The sequence below is a fragment of the Peromyscus eremicus genome, chromosome 2, assembly GCF_949786415.1.
Source record: "Peromyscus eremicus chromosome 2, PerEre_H2_v1, whole genome shotgun sequence".
NCBI classification, from domain to species: domain Eukaryota; kingdom Metazoa; phylum Chordata; class Mammalia; order Rodentia; family Cricetidae; genus Peromyscus; species Peromyscus eremicus.
The window spans coordinates 115,316,020-115,337,239 of record NC_081417.1 but is presented as its reverse complement, the minus strand read 5'-3'; the positions used below and the strand labels follow the sequence as shown (position 1 = coordinate 115,337,239).

At 46.6% G+C, this 21,220-nt stretch overlaps 1 protein-coding gene across 1 annotated transcript in view; it reads right to left on the bottom strand.

Annotated features, from left to right (window-relative positions):
• Positions 1–1,212: 1,212 nt before the first annotated feature.
• Positions 1,213–21,220, bottom strand: part of Cachd1 (cache domain containing 1) — a 227,314-nt gene continuing 207,306 nt past the window's right edge. Inside the window, exons 20-27 of the mRNA XM_059254575.1 lie at positions 18,740–18,900; positions 18,362–18,448; positions 16,907–17,023; positions 15,698–15,849; positions 14,011–14,172; positions 12,804–12,881; positions 12,097–12,198; positions 1,213–2,874 (exon numbers count right to left, since the gene is read on the bottom strand). Coding sequence (XP_059110558.1) covers positions 2,636–2,874; positions 12,097–12,198; positions 12,804–12,881; positions 14,011–14,172; positions 15,698–15,849; positions 16,907–17,023; positions 18,362–18,448; positions 18,740–18,900 — 1,098 coding nt within the window. The 3' untranslated portion in view covers positions 1,213–2,635. The remainder of the gene's footprint in view (positions 2,875–12,096; positions 12,199–12,803; positions 12,882–14,010; positions 14,173–15,697; positions 15,850–16,906; positions 17,024–18,361; positions 18,449–18,739; positions 18,901–21,220) is intronic.

Below are 21,220 nucleotides of genomic sequence, written 5' to 3'. Positions count from 1 at the left end.
CCCTAATATAATAGTTGGTGAACTTCAGTGGAATGGAACTTTGAGACCTTATAAGGAAGATGTGAGAGTAGACATTTAGCTCCCCTTAATGCCCCCCACCCCTTACAACAGCATCTTTTTTGGAGATACCACTTTTCTGTTATGGACCTTCTTCCTCCCCAGTCAAGAAGCCGGTTTTTTAAAAAGATGTATTCTGAATTTTAATTACGTCTGGTGTGTCTGTGTGAGTATATGCTATGTGTGTGCAGGCACTGGGACATCAGAACCTCTTGAGTGCTGTGGGATGGTCTGTATGTCAAATGTGTTGCTGATTGGTCAATAAATAAATCACTGATTGGCCAGTGGCCAGGCAGGAAGTATAGGTGGGACTAACAGAGAGGAGAATGGAGAGAACAGGAAGCTGGGTAAGAGAGACACTGCCAGCCGCCATCAGGAGAAGGAAGATGTAAAGTACCGGTAAGCCACGAGCCATGTGGCAAGGTATAGATTTATAGAAATGGATTAATTTAAGCTGTAAGAACAGTTAGCAAGAAGCCTGCCATGGCCAGACAGTTTGTAACCAATATAAGTCTCTGTGTTTACTTGGTCGGGTCTGAGCGGCTGTGGGACTGGCAGGTGAGAGAGATTTGTCCTGACTGTGGGCCAGGCAGGAAAACTCAAGCTACACTTGAGCTTGAGTTACAAGTGGTTGTGAGCCACCTAACATGTGCGGTAAGAAATGAATTTGCATCCTCTGGAAGAGGAGTAAATGCTTTTAACCACTGACCCATCTCTCCAGCACATCTAGTTTCTTAACAGAGTCTTACTCTTACAGGAAAACCTAGACTAGAAGAGTTCTTTTCAGGGAAGGCAAGACCATGCAACCTCGACAAGACAGAATTGACCATCTTACACTAAGGAAATGGACTTGGCTGTGCAGGAAGCGGGGGATAAATACACTTTTATTTAGTCATTGGTTTTTGAGACAAGGTTTCCCAATGCAGCCCAGGCTGCCCTCAAACTATTAATCCTCCTGCTGAGTTTAGCTTGTAAAGCCTAAAACATCAGGCATGGCAGTTTTACTTATTCTTAACTGTTTGTTCTTTATTTTAGCCTATTAATATCCTCACTTTTCTTTGTGTGTTTGAGATGATCAAGAGGCCTGAAGTTGTTTGAAGCATTGAAAGGTCACGTGGTGAGAGACAGCACATCAAATAACAATAGCCACTCAACTGTTTGTGGCATACAGTTTATTTCACTAGACTGCAATTTTATACACAGTATGAAGCGGTTTCCGGGTAGCACATATATAGTTTACTTTCTGTAGTGCTGAGGACCCAATTTTTATTTATTTATTTATTTTTTACAGTATATCATGACACCCTATCATTAAAACATTATTCCGTGAATTTTTCCAACTACATATAAACGGAGATTTACCACACGCACGGTGCAAAGAATGTCTTCATAACATATTTGAATCACAAAATGTGAATCTAAAATACACCACTGTAATTAGAACACTACTTTAAAATCACAATGCCCCGCGCCAAAGAAGCCATTGGATGAATCCCTGCAGAGTCAAAAGCAGTTTGGTGAATTCAGTGGCAGCAGCTTCGAGCTATGATTTCAAAAGAAATCTTTTAAGAACCACACTTGCACAATTTTAAAATGTCTTCCTTTATCTGTTTAATATTCTCAGAGTCAAAAATGAGACATTTTAAAATTTATAGTCTTTAAAACAAAGAGAGTAAACCCAAGCCTCCCTCAAATGAAAGGCCAGGGCTATAATACTAGATTTCGTAGAAACCTAAGGAAAACGTTCTATGGGAGGTGGAAATGGATTCTAAAGGAATGGAATTTGAAAACGTCTTGGATCACTGCCCCTCCAGGAAGGGAACACTAACACAGATGACGTGTTTCCGCAAAGTGATGTCAACAAGCCAAAGGAAGAGTTCTTCATTTTCCCTTTTTTTTTTTTTTTTTTTTTTTTTTGTGGATCAGGGTGGTGGGAAGCTCACCAGTTAAATAAGAAACACAACTCCTTAATCAAACAACAACGTCACCACACACAACAGCCAGGGTTATGGCCGAGAATCTCTCGTTTCCTCCCCCTCCCCCCAAAGTTTGAAAGTTCAATAAATAGTAGAAAAATAATCCTTTACTTAGAAACTTTGAGATGCATCATTTAGAGCTCAAGGTGAGTTCGGTTCCGGACAGTTACGGTGGTGTCCAGGCACCGCTAGGAAACAAGGGTGCCCGTCCAGCAGTTGGTGGCATCCGGTGTGTGCCACGTTCCTGGCATCTGCTCCAGCTCTCTTCCAGGGAAGGAGTCGAGCGCTTCTGGTGCTGGGAACATTCCTCTGGCTCAGTTTCCTCTACAAGTGTCTCTGTTGGAGCTTTGCCTAGGCTTCCATTCCATTATGGCAGGTCAGTTCATCAGCACCGGGCCCCCCTGCCCCCGCTTCCATTTCAGAACCAGCTTCAGCTTCTCACAAACAGGACTTTGTGGTTTCAGTTTTTAAACACGCCAGCAGGCAGAAAAGGCATCAGACTTCACTGACAAAGCACAGACACCAAGTGTCTCACGGGACAGAGTTTTACGCCAGCTCATTTCTTCTCAGAGCATCCCGCATCCCCAGGGCCCCTCGGCCTGTTAGCACTCGGCGTCCACGGTGTGCACTGTCACGGCTGCCTGGAGGTGGTGGCTGTGATGGAGGGTCGGGTGGTGTGAGCGGTAGTGGTAGAACTTGTGACTCAGTAGGGCTGCAGTCTGGGGTGGGGTGTCCAGGTCCAAGTCCTCATCGTGGTTGCCTACATCCACCCCAGCGGACAAGGGGTCATTGGTGCATGGAGGGTTCTCACTGTCTTCCTGCGGACTCATGGTGCTGTACCCTAGAAAAGGAACAGCACAGCCTCAGGACACAGACCAGACTGTCTAGGATGCTGGAGTCCTGTGATAGTGACACTTAGGTGCCAACATCTGTACATGACCAGTGGATGCCAAGGTATTGTAACTTTAAGGAGATCGAGATGAAACAGGGTTGGTTAGTTTTTTCTAAGAACAATTAACCATCAATACACAACTATGTTAAACAACTGAGAAAGTTTGGGGAAAATGAACAAGAGTCATCACTCCAAATCCCCAGGCCAGTGATACCCCCACAGTGAAATCACCCCACAGACCCCATTATCTGCAGGTACCCATCTTGGCATCCTGGGGTCCATCTCCCTATGCTTCTAAAGAGCATGATGACAACTCCCCCTGTATCTTATAAACTACTAAAGCAGGCAATGGGCAGCTTCAGGGTGATGTGAACAGGGTGCAGACTGGTTGGGAATGGTGGGAAACAGCTGAACAGTGAAATGCTTGTGGGATGTCAGTGAGGGTCCAAACCATTATCACCATGGGATATCAGTGAGAGTCCAACTCATTATCATCAGCACACATGTCTATAGCAAAACACAGGTCAGTGATTCCTGCATAACAGCTGGGTTCTTAATACCCACTGTAGAAGGGATGTGGTCAGAAGGGAAGGAACTCATCCAAGGTTCTAGTGTGCAATGAAACCTCAAATCCCCATCTAGCCCAGAGCAACTAGAAGGGAGTCAGCTACGCTTCATGTAAGCCAGCTCACTGTGTTTAAAGATTCATTTCTTTCAGTATTCTAAGTAACACACGTTTCAAAAGAAAATGCCTTCGTTGATCAAAGGATTCCTTTCCAAGAACCTTGGCATGTTTTTAAATATTGAAAAAAAAAAAAACCCTCTTCTAAACGTTTTGAGAAGTGACAGCTCATTAATAGTTTCCTTGCACCTCCGTGTCAATCAGCCCTCACCCAGGGTAAGCACTAGTCACCTTGGTGATTGCAAAATTGATATGCTCGCATTCAGCCAAGTCGGAGCAGTGTGGGGTTGAAAATGTATGCTCTGTGCAAAAGTGAGAGAGGCAATCTCTGTCCTCAGTAAAACATAACTGAAGATTGTTTAACAGCCAGTCCAACGCGAGGAATATTGATTGGGCATCTCCTAAGTCATGTCACTCTGCTAGGTACTGGAGGCACGAAAACCTGGTCCTGGAGGAGCTAAGCTGCCAGTGTTTGAGACAAGCAAGAACACAGTGCATTGGGTCACTCTTTTACTGTGGACTGGGTGGGGGTGGGGGAGGGGTGACAAATCACATCGCCTTATTTCCCTTCCTTAATGACTAAAATGGTGTGTAAACAGACAGTGGTGAGACCCAGAGCTCACCAGAAGGAGGACTAACTCATTCTGGCTAAAGGAACGAGGGAAGCAATGTCATCGCACTGTCACTAGGGCTTAGGCAGGTGAATAGGAGTTTGGTATAGTGTAGCCAGGCAGTGGTAGCACACACCTTTAATCCCAGCACTCAGGAGGCAGAGGCAGGCGGATCTAAATTGGAGGCCAGCCTGGTCTACAGAGTGAGTTCCAGGGCAGCCAAGTCTACACAGAGAAACCCTGTCTTGAAACACAAAACCACCAAGTTTGGCAAAGTGTATGTAAGCAAAGAAAGAGAAGAGCAGTCCGTGAAGTGCGGAGCCCTAAAGTGATTCCTCCATCGTGTGGCTCAGATCTGTGTTAGCAGGGAGCCGAGCAGCAGAGAAGGGAGAAGCCGAGAGGAGAGTTCAAGCTAGAGCATGATGCACATGCTAGAGTAGACAGCAGGGACACGACTTCCCTGTAATGGCTGGCCCTGATCACTCTGGTCAGAGACCGACTGGCAGTTTGGAGAATGGATGAAAGGGAAACGGAAAGACCAAGAAGGTCACTGCAACAGCCCAAGGAAGGATGAAGAATTAAAATGAGGGGAAGTGGGACGGCAGATTATAAAGGTTGCTAGGCAACCAGGCATGGGTGGTTGTATGGTAAGGGTAAAGGCTACAAGTTGAGTCAGGAGGACGGCGGAGGAGACCCGGTGACCCCGAGTCTCAGGAAAGCATGACACGGTTGGAACCATCTTGATTCTGGAGAGCCAACGACAAACAGGTACATCTTCTGCCCAAGCCAGGGAAGGAGGGCAGAGCTCGCTGCTGTGGGCCACATCACTGAGAGCACCTGGATACAGGTGCCAGGAGCAAGAACAAGAGCAAGGTGGACGGCCCCAGAAGCCCAGTCAAGGCACCACAGGTACTAGTGGGGGACAGTCAGATGCAACAGCTCTGAGCAATAGCCCTAAAGCAGTGGTTCTCAAACTAGGGGGCATGACCCCTGGGGGGTTGGGTGTCAGATATCCTGCACATCAGATATTTACATTATGATTCATAACAGTAGCAACATTACAGTTATGAAGTAGCAATGAAATAATTTTATGGGGTGTGTGTGTGTGTGGGGGGGTCACCACAACGTGAGGAACTGTATTCAAGGGTTGCAGCATTGGGAAGGTTGAGAACCACCGCCCTGAAGGCTTGGCTACCTCGGTGACATGGGAAAAGTAGGCATGGTTGCTAGGTAGGGAGGCTGGGGCTAGGGTCAGAAGGCTGGTTGGAACCACTAGGACTTAACGGCAGGTACTAGGGGTGGGTGAGTGCCAATGCGACCTGAGCTTCTAGAAGCCAGGTGGCTCAGAGAATTGGAGGCTGCCTCCCAGACCTCAAGCTGACGTCGGACAGTAGCAGCGCTTGGAGATGGGGGAACCACCGGATATCAACAGGCTGTTCCTGGGAGGAAGCTGGGGGTTTGGTGACCAAATGAGTCGGCCAGAGGAAGGGGTTAGAAGGGTGGACATCCTTGGAGATAGATGGTCGAGGTTTCGAAGTTCAGGGGCTGGGGAAACAGTGACACCTTCACCCACATTTAAGAGACGGGGCCAGAGAAAGTCTCTCAGTTTGCTATCTTTGGCAGGGCTAAGCCTACAGTGTAAGACTAGAGGCCAGGCTCTGAAAGCTGCCACACGGATGTCTGAACCACACCGTCCCGTGCACATTCAGGAGGACATCGAAACTAGATTCTATTTTATTTTTTTAAATTTATTTATTTATTTTTTTTGGTTTTTTCGAGACAGGGTTTCTCTGTGTAGCTTTGAGCCTTTCCTGGAACTCACTTGGTAGCCCAGGCTGGCCCCGAACTCACAGAGATCCGCCTGGCTCTGCCTCCCGAGTGCTGGGATTAAAGGCGTGCGCCACCACCGCCCGGCCCGGCCCGAGACTAGATTTTAGCAGTCTTAGTATTTGGGCTGCTCACCCCGCTACTGCCCCAGTGGTCCCATTCTGGTCACTTCTGAGTACCACAGTGCCAGATCGATTGTTAAGACACCTGGTCTAAGTTCCCTCTCCCCTGCTGCCATGCTTCAAGCTTCAGGTGCCTCAGAGCTCTGCTAAGTCTTCCTTGCCCATCCCCCTGACCAGCCACCTGGGTTTGGTGTCCCTCTGCCATTCTGCATGGCATTATGTAATTTTTTTTACACCATATTATACTAAAAACGGGCTCTTTGTTGACAGGTTCCTCCATTTTTTCATTTCTTCTTATTTTTGCTTTTGGGAGATAGGGTCTTACTACATAGCCCAGGCTAGCCTGAAACTCACTAAATAGCCCAGGCTTGCTTCAAACTTGAAATGGTCCTGCTCTGCTTTGCTTGCCGGGGCTCACCACCTTGCCTGGCTAGCCAGATCTTTCTTATTTGCTGCCTTTGCACTCCTGACCCTGAACCCAGGGCCTCGCATAAAGGAGGCACTTCATAGAAAAACCAACCAGGCCTGCAGGTACAGGCCTGTAAATGCAGCTGTTTGGAAACTGAGGCAGGAAGACTGCAGGTTCAAGGCTGGCCCGAGCTACAGAGCGAATTCAAGGCCAACACAAGCAGCTTAGATCCTGCCTCCACGTAAAAACTAAAAGGGCCGTGGCGATACCTCGGTGGGAGACCACTTGCCTAGCATGTAAGAGGCCTTAGGGCCAATCCCTAGAACTATAAAAACAAAAAGTGGGCCTCCACACACTATTCACACTATAATTCCCCCAAGTACCGGCACCCATGAGTTTTCTGTTGCCTATAGCTTTGCGTGGCACGGCATTTGCTGGTCTCATATAATTAGGAAGATCTGGAAATCCATGTTTTCCCTACCCAGTGGCTTTCAGCGTCTAGTGATACTCTGTAATTATTTGCCTCATTGTGATACCCTTGTGTCTGGATCTGAAATGGTCCCCAAAGGCACCTCTGTTGGGGGACGGGACGCTGTTTGTTGTGCTTTGGGAAGAGGCTCCGTCAAGATGGCCCCAGCCTCATTTTGTGGACCCATCCCTTGATAGATTCAAACCATGTTGCATTAGAGGGAGGTGGTGGAATGTAGGCAGTGGGGGTGGGGTCCAGTTAGAGGACGTACGTGACTGGAGGCCTGCCCTGGAAAGATGTGCCTTGCTTGGCACCATGAGGTGGCAACCTCACACCACCATGTCCTCAACCAGCATGGTCTGCCCTGCCATGGCCCAGAAACAGCATGGCCAGCCAACGACCGACTGAGACCCTCGAAGCTGTGAGCCAAAGGACAGCTTCACTGCCTGGAACGGTTTCTCTAAGTGTCTGCAAAGGACGGAAAACTAGCAGACACTATTGCTCATTCACTCCATGTTTTCCTATCATTTAATGCACGAGTGGAAATCCCCAGGGGACAGCAAGTTGTAGAGTAACAAGTGAAACAAATACATTTTCTTTTCTTTCTAAGTCTTCTGTGGGTGTATGTGGTAGGAGAGTGAGTGTGGGCATGCCTGCCTAGAGGTCAAAGGACAATTTCCAGTGTTGGTCCTTGCCTCCCACTTTGTTAGAGGCAGGGTCTCTTGTTTGCTGCTGTATACACCAGGCTAGCCCTCCCACAAGCTCCTGGGGATTCTGTCATCTCCATCTCCCATTTCATCGTGTGAGCTCTGGGCTTGCCGATGGGGCTATTGTGCCTGGCTTTGTGGGGCTCTGGTCCTCATGGCTGTGCAACAAGTGCTTTGCAAACCATGGAGCCCTCTCCCCAGGCCACAGGCGTTTTATCATCCGGCAAATAAACCATTTGCTTGGTGCCAGGAAGTTGTGCTTTGCCCTGAGAACTGTGAGGAATCATGAGGACAGACAGGATCCCTGGCCATGGAGCACGGAAGAAATGCTGTGTAAACACAAAGGACTTCTGGCAGCACTTGCAAAGGCATATGCTGAAAAGCGAAAAGCATCTACGAAGATAAGCTCAAGTATGTCACTCCTTTAGGAACGAGGCCAGGCACCCATGAGGACTAGAAGCCCAAACTAGGCTTCTGTACTTAGGTATTCTGCTTATGTGTTTACGATAGTTCCTGAGAAACTGCTATTTGCCAAAACGCTAAGGCTCCTTCAGGGACTTATGCGCCATCTTGTGGCCACAAAGAGTAACTGGAGGAGGGTACCTCCAGAATACGATCAGCTTTTGATTAGGTTTTCGTTCATGATTTGTCTTAGAAAAAGTCCCATGAAATTGCCAAGAATGAGGGAAAAACCCCGTTTTCAAAAAGAAAGTGTTGCTTACCACATACATACATACATGCAAAAATACCTGTCTAAACCTCGTTGTAAAGTAATTGAAATATAATTGAATTCTATTTTCTAATGAGGAAGTAATTGAAATATAAACTCATGAGGAGCAAATAAACGTATGCTGGTATTTTATAAAATTAAAAATCAGCTAGTAGATATTAGACAGAACATGCTATTTTCAAGAGAAATATGAGACACAGCAGATGCATGGTCACAAAGGTGTTTAGTAGCTCAACCTGTGAGGCTTACATTTTGCTGAAAAAAACAAACACTTTAAGTTGTCTTAGAATATTGACAGAAGTCTGGCTGGGGTGTTCGCAACACAGAGCACTTGCCTAGCGCATACCAGATCCTGGTTTTGATTCCCAGCACCAAATAAAAAACACTTTATATTTGAAACACGGCCTTGTGAACTATTTCTAAATAAATAAGCAGCCACAAGTTTCCAAGTTTAGTAAGGGTGGGTTTTATTTCTAGGAACATCGCTATGCAGCTTCCCAGGGGCCTAGGCTTTTACTAGTCACTCACACGCACATGTACACGGCGCATGCGTGCACATGCACACGCACATAGCACAACACAGAACCCTGGTACTGCTGCCTCACCAGCTCAAGCCCTTCCTTTGCCTTTCTCTTTTGTTCACTCCAGGAATCTGTCTCTTTCCACCTTGTGTGGGGCTCCTGAACGTGGACCTTCATTTCTGGGTTCCCTTGGAATAGAAACCATAAGGACAAAGCAGAGAGGTCACCCCGAGCCCCAGCTCCTGCCACGCTAGCTCCTTTGAGCTTCATGAGAACTTCACCAGGTAGAAAAACTTAATCCTATTATTTAGTTACGTATTAGTTTTTGAGACAGGGTGCCACTAGGTAAGCCTTGGCTGGCCCGGAACTTGCTGTGTAGATCAGGTTAGCCTACACTTTACAGAGATCTGCTTGCCTCTGCATCCTGAGGGCTGGGATTAGAGGTGTGTGCTACCACACCTGGCTATTCTACTTTAAGAATTAGGAAATTCAGGACTAAAACATCTCACTAAACTCTAAGCAGGCTTGTTATAAAAACAAAAGAGGCGGTAGAACCTTGTCTGGAGGGTGCTCCTCTTGCTCACCCTGCCCTCCACCTCCAGCGCCCAGTGCACGGCACACACCCAGTACAGGCGCGATACAGGAGAATACCACTCAGAACCGTGCTGACAAAACCATCGATCAATTCTATTTCCTCCTCTAATGCGCAGGCAGACTTTATCCTGCCGGCGTGACAGGGCCACTCAATTGGTGAGTCACTTTTAGTGGCCTGCTGGACAGGTTCAGGGATACAACAGCCCACAGGGAAGCGCCATTGATTTAATGATGTATTTGGGATATGGGGACTCTCAGAGCCTTGTACTTCCTTCGGTGGTTTATTCTGTCTGCATGAGAAACTTTTTTTTTTTAATTCCTCAGGGATAACAGGGATCCAATTAGTGAGAGAAATGAGAGAGAGAGAGAGAGAGAGAGAGAGAGAGAGAGCGCCCTTCGCTGCATTCCTGGTTTCAGGTACTCATACTACTCACACTTATCTAAGCTGTTGCCTCATACACCATCGCAGTTAAGACAGCAGAAGAGGCTGGGAACATTTTGTCACTCCAGATCCTAATTTGGTATGGATGCCACGGGAGAGGGAGAGCTGAGATTCAGTGTTTCTGTTGAATAAGAAATTATTTCAGCTGAACTTTAGTAGCCTCAAACCTGTGTTAGTATTCAAAAGAGAAGGCGCAGAATTGCCAAGCAGAGGAACTCGCACAGGTTCAAAGGATTATTGGGGGGAGGGGGGTGATGTGGGGGAGGCAGGGAGCCAAGAAACTGAAAAATTTAAGTTCTGCTTCGGTTCTCCATAGAAACCCGAAGGTTCTATTTAGTCAGTGGGAACGATGCCATTCAAAGCCCAATTCACAGCCTGGGGTTTACCAGGCTGGGCTGCAGCAGCTCACATTTTCCAAGGGCGGTTGATCCCTGTGGTGGTGTCAGAGGGATGCTGGTCCCCTGGAGGGGCGTCATCTCCTGTTTCTATTTGCATACAAATAGAAACACTGTTGGAAGGCATTTCTCTTCTTTCGGGATAGGTGTGGAAAAAGCCAAGACCAAAAAGAAAAAATAATAATAAAATAAAAAGTTTATATAATTATCTAGGCATATACAAAGACTTAGCTTTGAAAACTAGACAGCTAGCTTAAAAAAATGAAACATTCTTTCACTCCGGTTCTGGTTTTGAGTAATGGGGGCCGTGAGGCTCACAGACCGGGCCATACCTGCTGCTCTGCATGACAGACACCAGGAACGTGAGAGGCCCTATGGTGTGGCTGGTCTTTGGGACAGGACACGGACTTCCTAGGACAGGGGTTTGCCTGGCACCTGGTACCTCCTCAGCCTTGACTTCTTCTGCAATGAATGTAAATCCACAACTTTGTACACACTCATTCTTTTCTTAGTCATCCTTTCAAGGCTCAGTTGCAAACATTTCTTCAGCAAAGCTTTGGAGCCTGGCGGACATGGCCAGAGACGGGGTGGACACCGCTAGAGGACTGTCCAGACTTGCCTATGACCCAAGAGTGTGTGTTGTGGACGCTGGCAGTGGTCCACCAGCAACATTAGCTTCTCGGACACAAGGGGTTCCATACTGAATGAAGCCTTAGCGACTGTGATTTTGAAATGTTTCCCACACCCTCATGTTTTGAGTACTTGGTCCCTTAGTAACACTATTTTGGAAAGTTCTGGAAACTCTGGAGGTGAGCCCTGGATGAAGGAAGAGGATCACTGGTGACTGGTTCTTCACTTATATGTTCCCCTTTCATCCCACCCGCCCTGGCCGCGATGGTCACAGATGTCTTCTGCCACATGCCCCTGCCACTAGGATGTTACTCAAGACACCGGCCCAAGCAATCGGATCTAATCAGCAACCAAAATGAACCCCCCCCTTTTTTTTTTTTAAGACAGGGTTTCTCTGTGTAACCCTGGCTGTCCTGGAAACTGCTCTGTCTCCCGAGTGCCGGGATTAAAGGTGTGCATCGTTGCCGTCTGGTACACTGAACCCTCTTAAACCATGGGCTAAAAGGAATAATTCCTCCCTGCTTTCGTCAGGAATGTGGTCACAGCTAAGCAAAAGTGTCAAAAACACACCTTAAAAAAATGACGTGTGTGTGTGTGTGTGTGTGTGTGTGTGTGTGCGTGTGTGTGCTTGTGCACTATGATGTGTGGAGGTCAGGGGGTAACTTGTGGGAATCAGCTCTTTCCTTCTACCACAGTGGGTTCCATGGATGAAACCTAGGTCATCAGGGTGGGATGCAAGGATCTCTGCCCATCAGGCTGTCTCACCAGCCCCCACCTGCTTTACAGAGAAAAACTTGAAAGCAATCTGTGTGGTCAGGTCCATCTGGCTTGTGCCTGGAAGTATTGGGACGCAAGAGAACTGCCCATGCACTTTTCTCAAGCAACATCACGCTGGGGTGCATCCCTTTAGGGAAACTATGTCCAAAGAATTAAGTACAGAATTGGAGAAGGGGAGAGAAAGAGTGTGTGCCCACCTCCCACAGGAGTAGCCCAAGCTCCCGATGGCTTCTGCCGCAGAGGACCAGACCTTACCATGATCGCTTTCGGTTCCCGAGCGGCCCCAGTAGCGTCGTCTCCTTTCAGGACTGTGCGCATGTCGCTCCATGACCGCAGCTATGAATCGAGTGTTGCTGACTACAGGAAGTCAAGGACAGTTAGTGTCACTCTTGGCCAGGACCTTCACTGTTTCAACCCCTGTGCCCTGAGCATGGCCACTCACATGCTGGAGGAGTGCTTCTTTGAAGAGTTAGAATAAATAATTTTTAAAAGAACTTTAAGCATGAGGGGAGAGGCGCTTAGCCACTTATCTCCAGCATGCATCAGCAGGCCAAGGGCTAGGCAGCTCAAGGGATCTAGACATCAGCAGAAGTCTCTTTTAATAAAGTACTTTTCTTTTACCCTGAGTTGTGGACACTAATTAAGGGACTAAAAAAAAAAAAAAAAAATTCTAGAAACTTCTCTTTCTGAAACACCATGTTGGAAAAGTAATGAGAGGAGAAACTTTAAGCCAGAGAAAATGCAAAAGATAATATATATATATAAAAAAAGGCTTTTGAGGTATTCTGAAACAAAGCAGAGACCCACACTTCTTCCACTTAACGAAAAGGGGAGGGGGAACAAAACCCCCGCCAAGTCAGAGCTTCTTAAATTTTAATACAAGCCAAAAGGACATAAGAAAGAATATTTATTTTGGATTAGCCTCCTGCCGACACAAGCCGCGGGAGGCAGCGGATACTCACTGATGCCCCTGTCTTCGTGGCTGTCCTCGTCCCTTTCATCTCTGTCGTTCTCCAGGTTGGACATACGCACTGACATTTCTGTCCATCATGAGAAAGGGAGAAACATGACTATTTAATCAAACAAAATCATTGGCTTTAATACCCCGCGGAGCCCGGGTTTGATGGCTGGTGACAGCATTCCAGCAAGAGTGAGCTGGGGGAGGCGCAGTAGAATGCTCGCCTCAAACGTGCTGGGTTCTAGCCCCAGGCTCTCAAAAAAAAAATAAATAAAAAGAAAGATGAGCTTGCAATTGGATGGCCCCTATCTGTTACATCCGTCTAGGAAGAGGTGGATGTTAGTACAAAGGAAGAACAAGAAGAGAATGAGCGAGGAGCACCTAAAATTGAGTTCTGAGGAAAGAAACGAAGCTGGCGGAGGCCAACGCACCTTCAAGCCTCTCTCAAAGCACTTAAGCAGGAGTGGGGTCCGAACCATCACTGGCTGTGCCCTGAAAAGGCTACAGCACTGCAGACGGCCAGGTGCCAGGGAACACTGGACGTCGGCCATCCCGAGTCTAGTGGAATCTCACCCGAGGCAGGTGTTGGTGGTAACCCTGTTGTACTCTTCTGTCAGGGCTGTTGTCATAGCAACAGCCAACACTAATTTGTCACTAGTGCTGCAAGCTGAGTTAAGTGGCCAGAATGATGGCGAGTTGAGTTTACTTTTATAAAGGCCAGGTTAGCACACCTCTGGGGACTTCGGAAAGGGTGGGTATGGTTTTGAGTGCAGATGGCCGACTTAAAACTTTGGCAACAATTGTGGTCATGATTACAGACGAACTCTTTTGTAGTGGGCTCTGATGATTCATCCTGGTTCAAAAGGTCTTATTATTCAAACGTGACCATTCCTACTCCGCACAGCGGTGCAACAGAACTGATTCGTATTCCTGGTCATAATGGTCTGGGGGGGCGGGTCTCTGATTTGCTTGGGCTCAGACTGCAAGGGCAGCCTGTGGACACACAGTCTCTGTCAGCACCCTGGCTCCCCAGCTCAGCTGATGGTAGAAATAGGCCATGGAGTGGGTGAGGGATGGGGATGTCGGTAGCATCAAGCAAGAGCCTAGAATTTTCTGGGTAATCAAAATAGGGCATGCAGAGTTTAGGCACTAAAGAAGAAAGCAGGCCTAAGCAACCTGCTGCTGACCTATAAGAGGATTTCTGCACTCACCTTGAGCAGCAAGAGGAGACATATGCTGGTGGCTGCGGCGGTGAATCTGGTGGCGGTAAGCATACACGGCGAGGACCAACACCATGATGCAGCCCATGATCCCTCCGGCGACAGGGCCCACGGGGGCACTCTTGATCATGTTTAACGTAATCACCTCATCACCTTCAGAGAATAAACGAACAGATGTTCGGTGTCAAGATCCCCCGAGTGCAGTGGGAGGTAGGGATGGAGGGAGAGCAGCAAGACAGGAAGGACCAGAGGAGGATGGGTTGTTTGGGTGGAGGGCTGGGCTGCACTCTAAATTCCTCCCTGACACACGAGACCGCGGGAGCTTCACTTCATTCCTGGTTCTCCACTGTTGGCTGCTACACAGAGTGAGCAGATAAAGACTGCTTACACACATGCATTGCCTGGTGCTGACGGAGTCCTGGCTACTCTGGGAAGAGGAGACATCACCTAGTAGAGAAAGGCGAGGTGGGCTTCTTTGAGGGACATATGAACTACCCACTGAAATGAGAGATATGAAGTACAGTGAGTCTGCTTGACAGACCAAGACGCAGGAGTGTGGCCTCCCTGTAAGCACAGAGCGTAACCCTTTGGAGCATATCTGTGTCAACTACGCCCCTGCCTGCTTCAGTGGTAACCCAAGCACTCAACCTCTCCTCCCCACAGAAGAGGATAAATGTGCAGATATTAAAAAGCAAGATATAGATGGTCCCTAGTTGGTGAGGACTGGACTCATGTCAACTTTGTGATGATACAAGAGCAATAAAGCATTCACTAGAAACAACACAGACTTGGGAATCTTTCCTTGGGCTTGTGAAATGCAGGATACTCTTCTGAGACAGATGTGGAGGTTCCCAGCCAGCCATGGGCTCACAAAGGTTAAAAAAATCAGCACTGTGTTGTTTAACTGTGTCGTTAAATTATATAACATTCAGCAGGCTGAGAGTATTAAGCACAATTTGACTTAATTTTTTTCAACCCAAGATAGGTTTACGGGGCCATAACTGTATCCCAAGTTGAGAAACATCTACATTAACTAGTGGCTTAAATATGGTGACTCAGTTTGCCATCTAAGAATGAGGACTTGGGGCTGACTCTGGGAAGAGACTGGAAAAAAAAATCTAATGAGAAATCCAGATGCTTTGGTAGTATTTTCAAGGACTCGTGGCCTGATCCCAGGGGCTCTTCTCTTTGTGGTGTCCCTGACCCCTCCCCTAAGCTGCTGTAGCAACCCTGAGTAGCCCTGGTGTCTGCTGAACCCACTGCCCTCAACAGTGACATGTGGCTGAGGACGCCTACCTTGTAAAGGTGGTTAGGAAAGAAGAAAGGGGATGCTTCGGGAAGAAAGGACACACCGCAGGCCCCAGGCTTCTGACAGCTGGGATGCACATTCAAGCGGACTCCGGAGATCAGCCATGTGGAAATCAGGCCCGAGTTCCTTAGAACAAGCTTTATGGGAATGAATTCCAGGCTTGCAAAATTTGGCAGCATGGTTGGCTGCTCACTGCACAGTGCGTGTAGTCAGCTCTGAAGGTCATTATCTGCCTCGGTTTTGTAACTAAGGACGACTGGGAGACGAAGCAGGGGAGTTGGGCCGAGGATTATTACGATTTCGGTCCCAGTCTATAGGCAGAAAATTGCATTCAAGAATCAAACCAGCGTGGGTTCCTAATCAGCATACCGATGGCCCCCATGTCATCAACGTAGGGACTCTTGGCTCCCACGATCCCTCCGAAGCACTCCTTCTGGGGCGCGCAGTAGGACTTGTCCAGGTGCGTCTTTCCGTCGCTGTCCACCACACACCATTCGCAGTCCAGCACACCGAAACAGTCCCTGCCAGAGGGACAAAGGTTCAGAAATCAGTGTGAACCGGAGAGCAGGCAAGCTGGCCTTTAGCTGGACCTCAGGCCTCCACGGCTTGCTCCTTTCCTTGTCAAGTAGGGACAGCAGTCATTTACCTGTGGGGTGGCTATTGGACGCCTCTTGGCCACTTGAAAATGAGAAAAGGCCAAGTTCTCCCTGAGTGGCCTTACAACCTCCAACTGTGGATTAGTGTGGTCTTGTTCAGAATCATCTCAAAGGACGAAAGGCAAATAGACCCTAGGTTTGTTTGGTTTTGGTCTAACACGCCCCGTGGCATTATGGTTGTTTAAGGAAGGAAGTAACAGTCAAATACACTCAGGAAATAGTAGTCTATTTAAAAGAGATTTCCTATCGGCCAGTCTCTTAGGCCGCTCCATGGTGATGCTCCTAAGAAGTAACATCAGTGACAGTGCTGCCTGCATCCAAATACAGCCTAACAGCCCACGCTAAACATTTCAAGGGTAGCCCTTTATTCAGTTCAACTAAAAACAAGGCCAACTGTGCCCTCTGTGCCCTTACTTCGCCTGATCTCATGGCAATCAGCATCTAGAGAGAACTAATCCCCCTCCCCCAGATCTGCCATAGCCTCCCATGCCTAGTCCAAAATCCCTAGAGGGGAGCAGCCCACAGCAAGGGACACAGGGCTGTTAGTGTCTCAAAACTGTCCTGGAACAGATTTGCTTTTCAAGAAGGGAAGTTTTGAAATACTTTCCAGAGAAACCTTGATGGCTGCTGGGTCCTGTTGAGAATCCCAGGAGATCCCACTCCCTTGCAATATCTTCTGCACTTCGCTTATTAAAACAAAACAAAAAACCTTCCTGCTCACAGAAGAGGCCTTTTTTTTAGCCTATAGCACAAATGCCAAACACCTGTAATCAGTGGGAATGGAATATTTAATCGGGGAGAGAAAAGGTTTATGGTGTAGGAATGATCCTCCCTCTCTCGAAGGACGTATCTTTAAAGCATGAAGCTGGGCTGCAGGAGCTCTGTGGGGCTGCTGGGCACCGATCTCAGGGAGGTCTCTTACCCACTTTCCAGCCTCTGGCTGCACCTGCTGTTGACACACTGGTGCAGGGCGTCTTGCAGGCTGGGGTCGATAGCTGTGTATGTCACTGGCTCTTGGTGCACCTCACAGCTCGGGTTTCTATGAAGGAAGCAAGTGTGGAGGGTTAGGGACAATGACACCCAAATCCAAACACTAGTCCTTGATAAGGTCAGCCAAATCGAGGTCTTATATTTGTATGGCTGGCTTTGCCATTCAGTGAAAACCTTGGGTCAATCTATTTAACCACTTTGTTGTTTAAATTTGTGTACAGTATAAATAATATATATATATGCTTATATGTATACACCTCCTCATACACCTGAAATCATAAACACTCAACAAAACAGGAATATATAAAGCCAAAATGTGCTCAACCTTCTGTGTTCACAACCCTTAATCTTACTTTTCTGGGGTAACAACTGTGAGTTGGATTTAGCGAGGATCCCTTTAAGAAACCCTTTTTATCTTTAACAAATGTGTATTATATTAATACATATACACACAACACCATGTGTTTCCCTTAAGTTCGAGGAAAGGAATCTAGTATTACCATTAAGAGCTTATCAACAATATAAATAAATAACACCATTTCATGCATGAGCCTATGTAAGTGCACATATGAAAAGCACATGTATAGTTACCATATAGTTAATTAAAACAATAAAAAAACTGCTTCAATGTGCATTGAGTACCCGACATACAGTGGACATGTAGAAAATGCTTGTATGAATCTCCTATGATTTATTTATTTATTTTTATTATGTTGGGAGCCTTTTTCTATTGTTCTCTATTTTCTGAGGCAGGGTCTCTCACTGAATTTAGAGCTCTATGATTTAGCTAGACTGCTTGGCCTGTAAGTCCTTGGGATCTGCCTGTCTGTTCCCTGGATGGTTGGGGTTACAGGCACACACCACTGCCTGGATCTGACAGGGGTGTGAGGATGTTCGCATGAACTTTACCCACTGGACCATCTCCACAGCCTTTCACACAGCTTTTTTTTTAAAGATTTATTTATTTATTATGTATACAGTGTTCTGCCTGCAGGCCGGAAGAGGGAACTGGATCTCATGATAGATAGTTATGAGCCACCATGTGGTTGCTGGGAATTGAACTCAGGACCTCTGGAGGAGTAGCCAGTGCTCTTAACCCCTGAGCCATCTCTCCAGCCCCACACAGCTTTGATACAGCAATACACTGCTGATATTTCACAGCATATATAAACATCGAATCAGATATTATTTAAAGTTTGGCTTACTGATTATGTTCCTTATTAGAACAAAGCACTTTTGTATATTCTTAACCCACAACAAATTTATAGAAAACATCATAGTATGGAGATTATACATATATGATACATGTGTACATATGTATACATGTACATATATAAATACAACGCACATACACACACATACACACACCTATTTTTTTTTTTTTTACCTGTTCTCTGCATTGGTGAGGTTGCCAGTGCACTCATTGACCTCCAGGGGGCACTCACAAGGACATTCACATTCATTTTGTTCCATTCTGAAAAGCAAACAGAATTACTAGCTAAGAGGCAGGTGCCAGCAGAATATCATACACACACCAGGGAACTGAGATTAAAAAATTCCTTTGCCAGTTACAATTGACAGTGAAAATGAAGCCATGGCCAAAAATTTGAATTGCATTGGGCCTGAATCCGCAGCCGTGGTGACGGGGCCGTGGGAACAGCACAGATCCTAAAGACTTCTGTAAACCCGGACTTCTCATCCTCAGGACACACCCCCACCTCTTCTGTTCAAAATGCCTGGCGTCCACGAACAGAACCCAACCCACCGGTGACAGTTGAGACAGAGACGGTCCACCATGCTGCAAGCGCAGAAGGCGAGGGAGTCGCAGGTCTCATTGACGACACCGACAAATGCGTTGGTTCCTGGGATCCTCGTCAAGCGGTACTTAGAACAGTGGCTGCCATGCACAAGGTTCGTCAGATCCCCCTGCGGAAGAGAGGAGGGTCAGAACCGACAGACAGCAGTGCGAAGACAGCCCTCTCTTATGGAAAAGACAGAATAGCTCGGATTGTGATTATAAAAGCCGCACAGAGCCACTGTCCAAGATTTTTAGCATTTTCTAAAGATTTTTTTTTAAAGATTTATTTTATTTATTATGTAAACAGTGATTTTTCTGCAAGTTTGCCATACACCAGAAGAGGGCACCAGATCTCATTATAGACGATTGTGAGCCACCATGTGGTTGCTGGGAATTGAACTCAGGACCTCTGGAAGAGCAGACAGCACTCTTAACCTCTGAGCCATCTCTCTAGCACCCAGATTTTTTTTTTTTTATATATACGCGTATGTCTGTGTGTGCACCGCATGTATTTGTGGGGGATAGAATAGGGTGTTGGAGACCCTGGTGCTGTAGGTGGTTGTGAGTTGCCTGACGTGGGTGCTGGGAACCAAACCTGGGTCCCCTGGAAGAGCAGCATGAGCTCATGACACTGAGAGATCTCTTCAGTCCCTATAGCCACTGTTTAAAATGTGGCCCAGAGAACATGGTTTGTTAAAAAATTTGCTTTTCTCACTTTGTTGAGAGGAAAATCATAGATAGTTCTATCAGTCAGGTATAATTTTAATTTGTAGTTGGTATATATTATATATATTACATAAATGTAAATTTTCATATCTAATTTTATTATGGTTTTTTATTTTTATATTTTTACTTTTATTTTATGTGCATGGCTGTTTTGCCTTCACGTATGTCTGTGCACCATGTTGGTTGGCGGATGGTGTTTCCTAAGACCAGAAGAGGGAATCAGATCCCATGGAACTGTAGTTACAGATGGCTGTGAGCGGCCATGTGGGTGCTAGGGATTGAACCCAGGTCCTCTGGAAAAGCAGCCAGTGTTCTCAACTGCTGAGTCATCTCTCCAGCTCCTAGTTCTACAACCTTAAGAAAAAAGATAACATCATTGCTGGTTAGAGTTAACTGTCCCTTAGTGTGGGGGAGTTATCTTAACTGTGTGAATTGAGGTAGAAAGACCCTAGCCGGGCGGTGGTGGCGCACGCCTCTAATCCCAGCACTCAGGAGGCAGAGGCAGGTGGATCTCTGTGAGTTCGAGGCCAGCCTGGTCTACAGAGCAAGATCCAGGAAAAGGCGCAAAGCTACACAGAGAAACCCTGTCTCAAAAAACCAAAAAAAAAAAAAAAAAAAGAAAGAAAAGAAAGACCCGCCCACTGTGGGCGGCACCATTTCCTGGCTGGGATCCTGAACTGTGTAAGTGGGGAAGGGACCTGAGCAGCAGCAGGCATTCACACAATCATGCTCTCTGCTTCCTCATGGTGGATGCAGCATTCATAATTAATAGTAAGTCTCTATGTCTTTATTTGGGAGCTGGTTGGATCCTAAAGAAAATACCAAGTACAGTTGTCCTCTGACCTCCACACATGTGCTATACATACATCTGTACACCCACATAAATACATGATGCAATTTAAAAAGTAATAAAAAATAAATTATTCTAATTTCCATTCAACTAGAATGTGCTTTTTCAGAAATGTTCTACTCCAGCCTCGGGGATTTACCTGCAGAGGACTCTGGAAGCCCCTGTAGAAAAGAACCAGATACATAGAAAGGGGCAGACTTTCATATAGTAACTACCCCAGCTCCCCAACAACAGTGCTGCTCACAATGGAACAGGGTGTAAGCAGGGCAGCAGGGTGATGTTGTGGACACTTTGAAAGCTTCTCTTTTTCCATTAGGCAATTGCTTTTTCACAATCAACTCCATATTTAAGATATTCAATTTAATGCAGCACATTAAAATTATTATTTTATTTAGTCATGTAAATTTTGCAGCAATTCAAATCATGTAGAATACTCTTAGCTACAAAAGCAAATGAAACAAAGAAATGCTTTCAGGATGACTTCCACAAAATTCCCCACCTATCATGGTGGGTGACCAAGGACTGACTGAGGCTGGCCTTCGAAATTCAGGCAGCTAAACCGTTTCCAGGAGACAGGAGCACCCGGAACCACAGACATTTGTACAGAGTATGGGAACAGCTCTCAGCAGGGACTCAAAGGGGTAAAGGATGGGTTGGTGTGATGGCTATTCTTAGTCGTCAACCTGAGTACATCTGGAATTAACTACATTAACTAAAACCCAAATGGCTGGGCACACCTGTGAGGGTTTTTTTTTCGTTAATTAAATCATTTGAAGTGGGAAGACCCACTTCTAACCTGGATCTTTGAGGTGGGAAGATCCACCTTTAATCTAGATCTTTTGAGGTAGGAAACCCACTTTGAATCTGGGCCA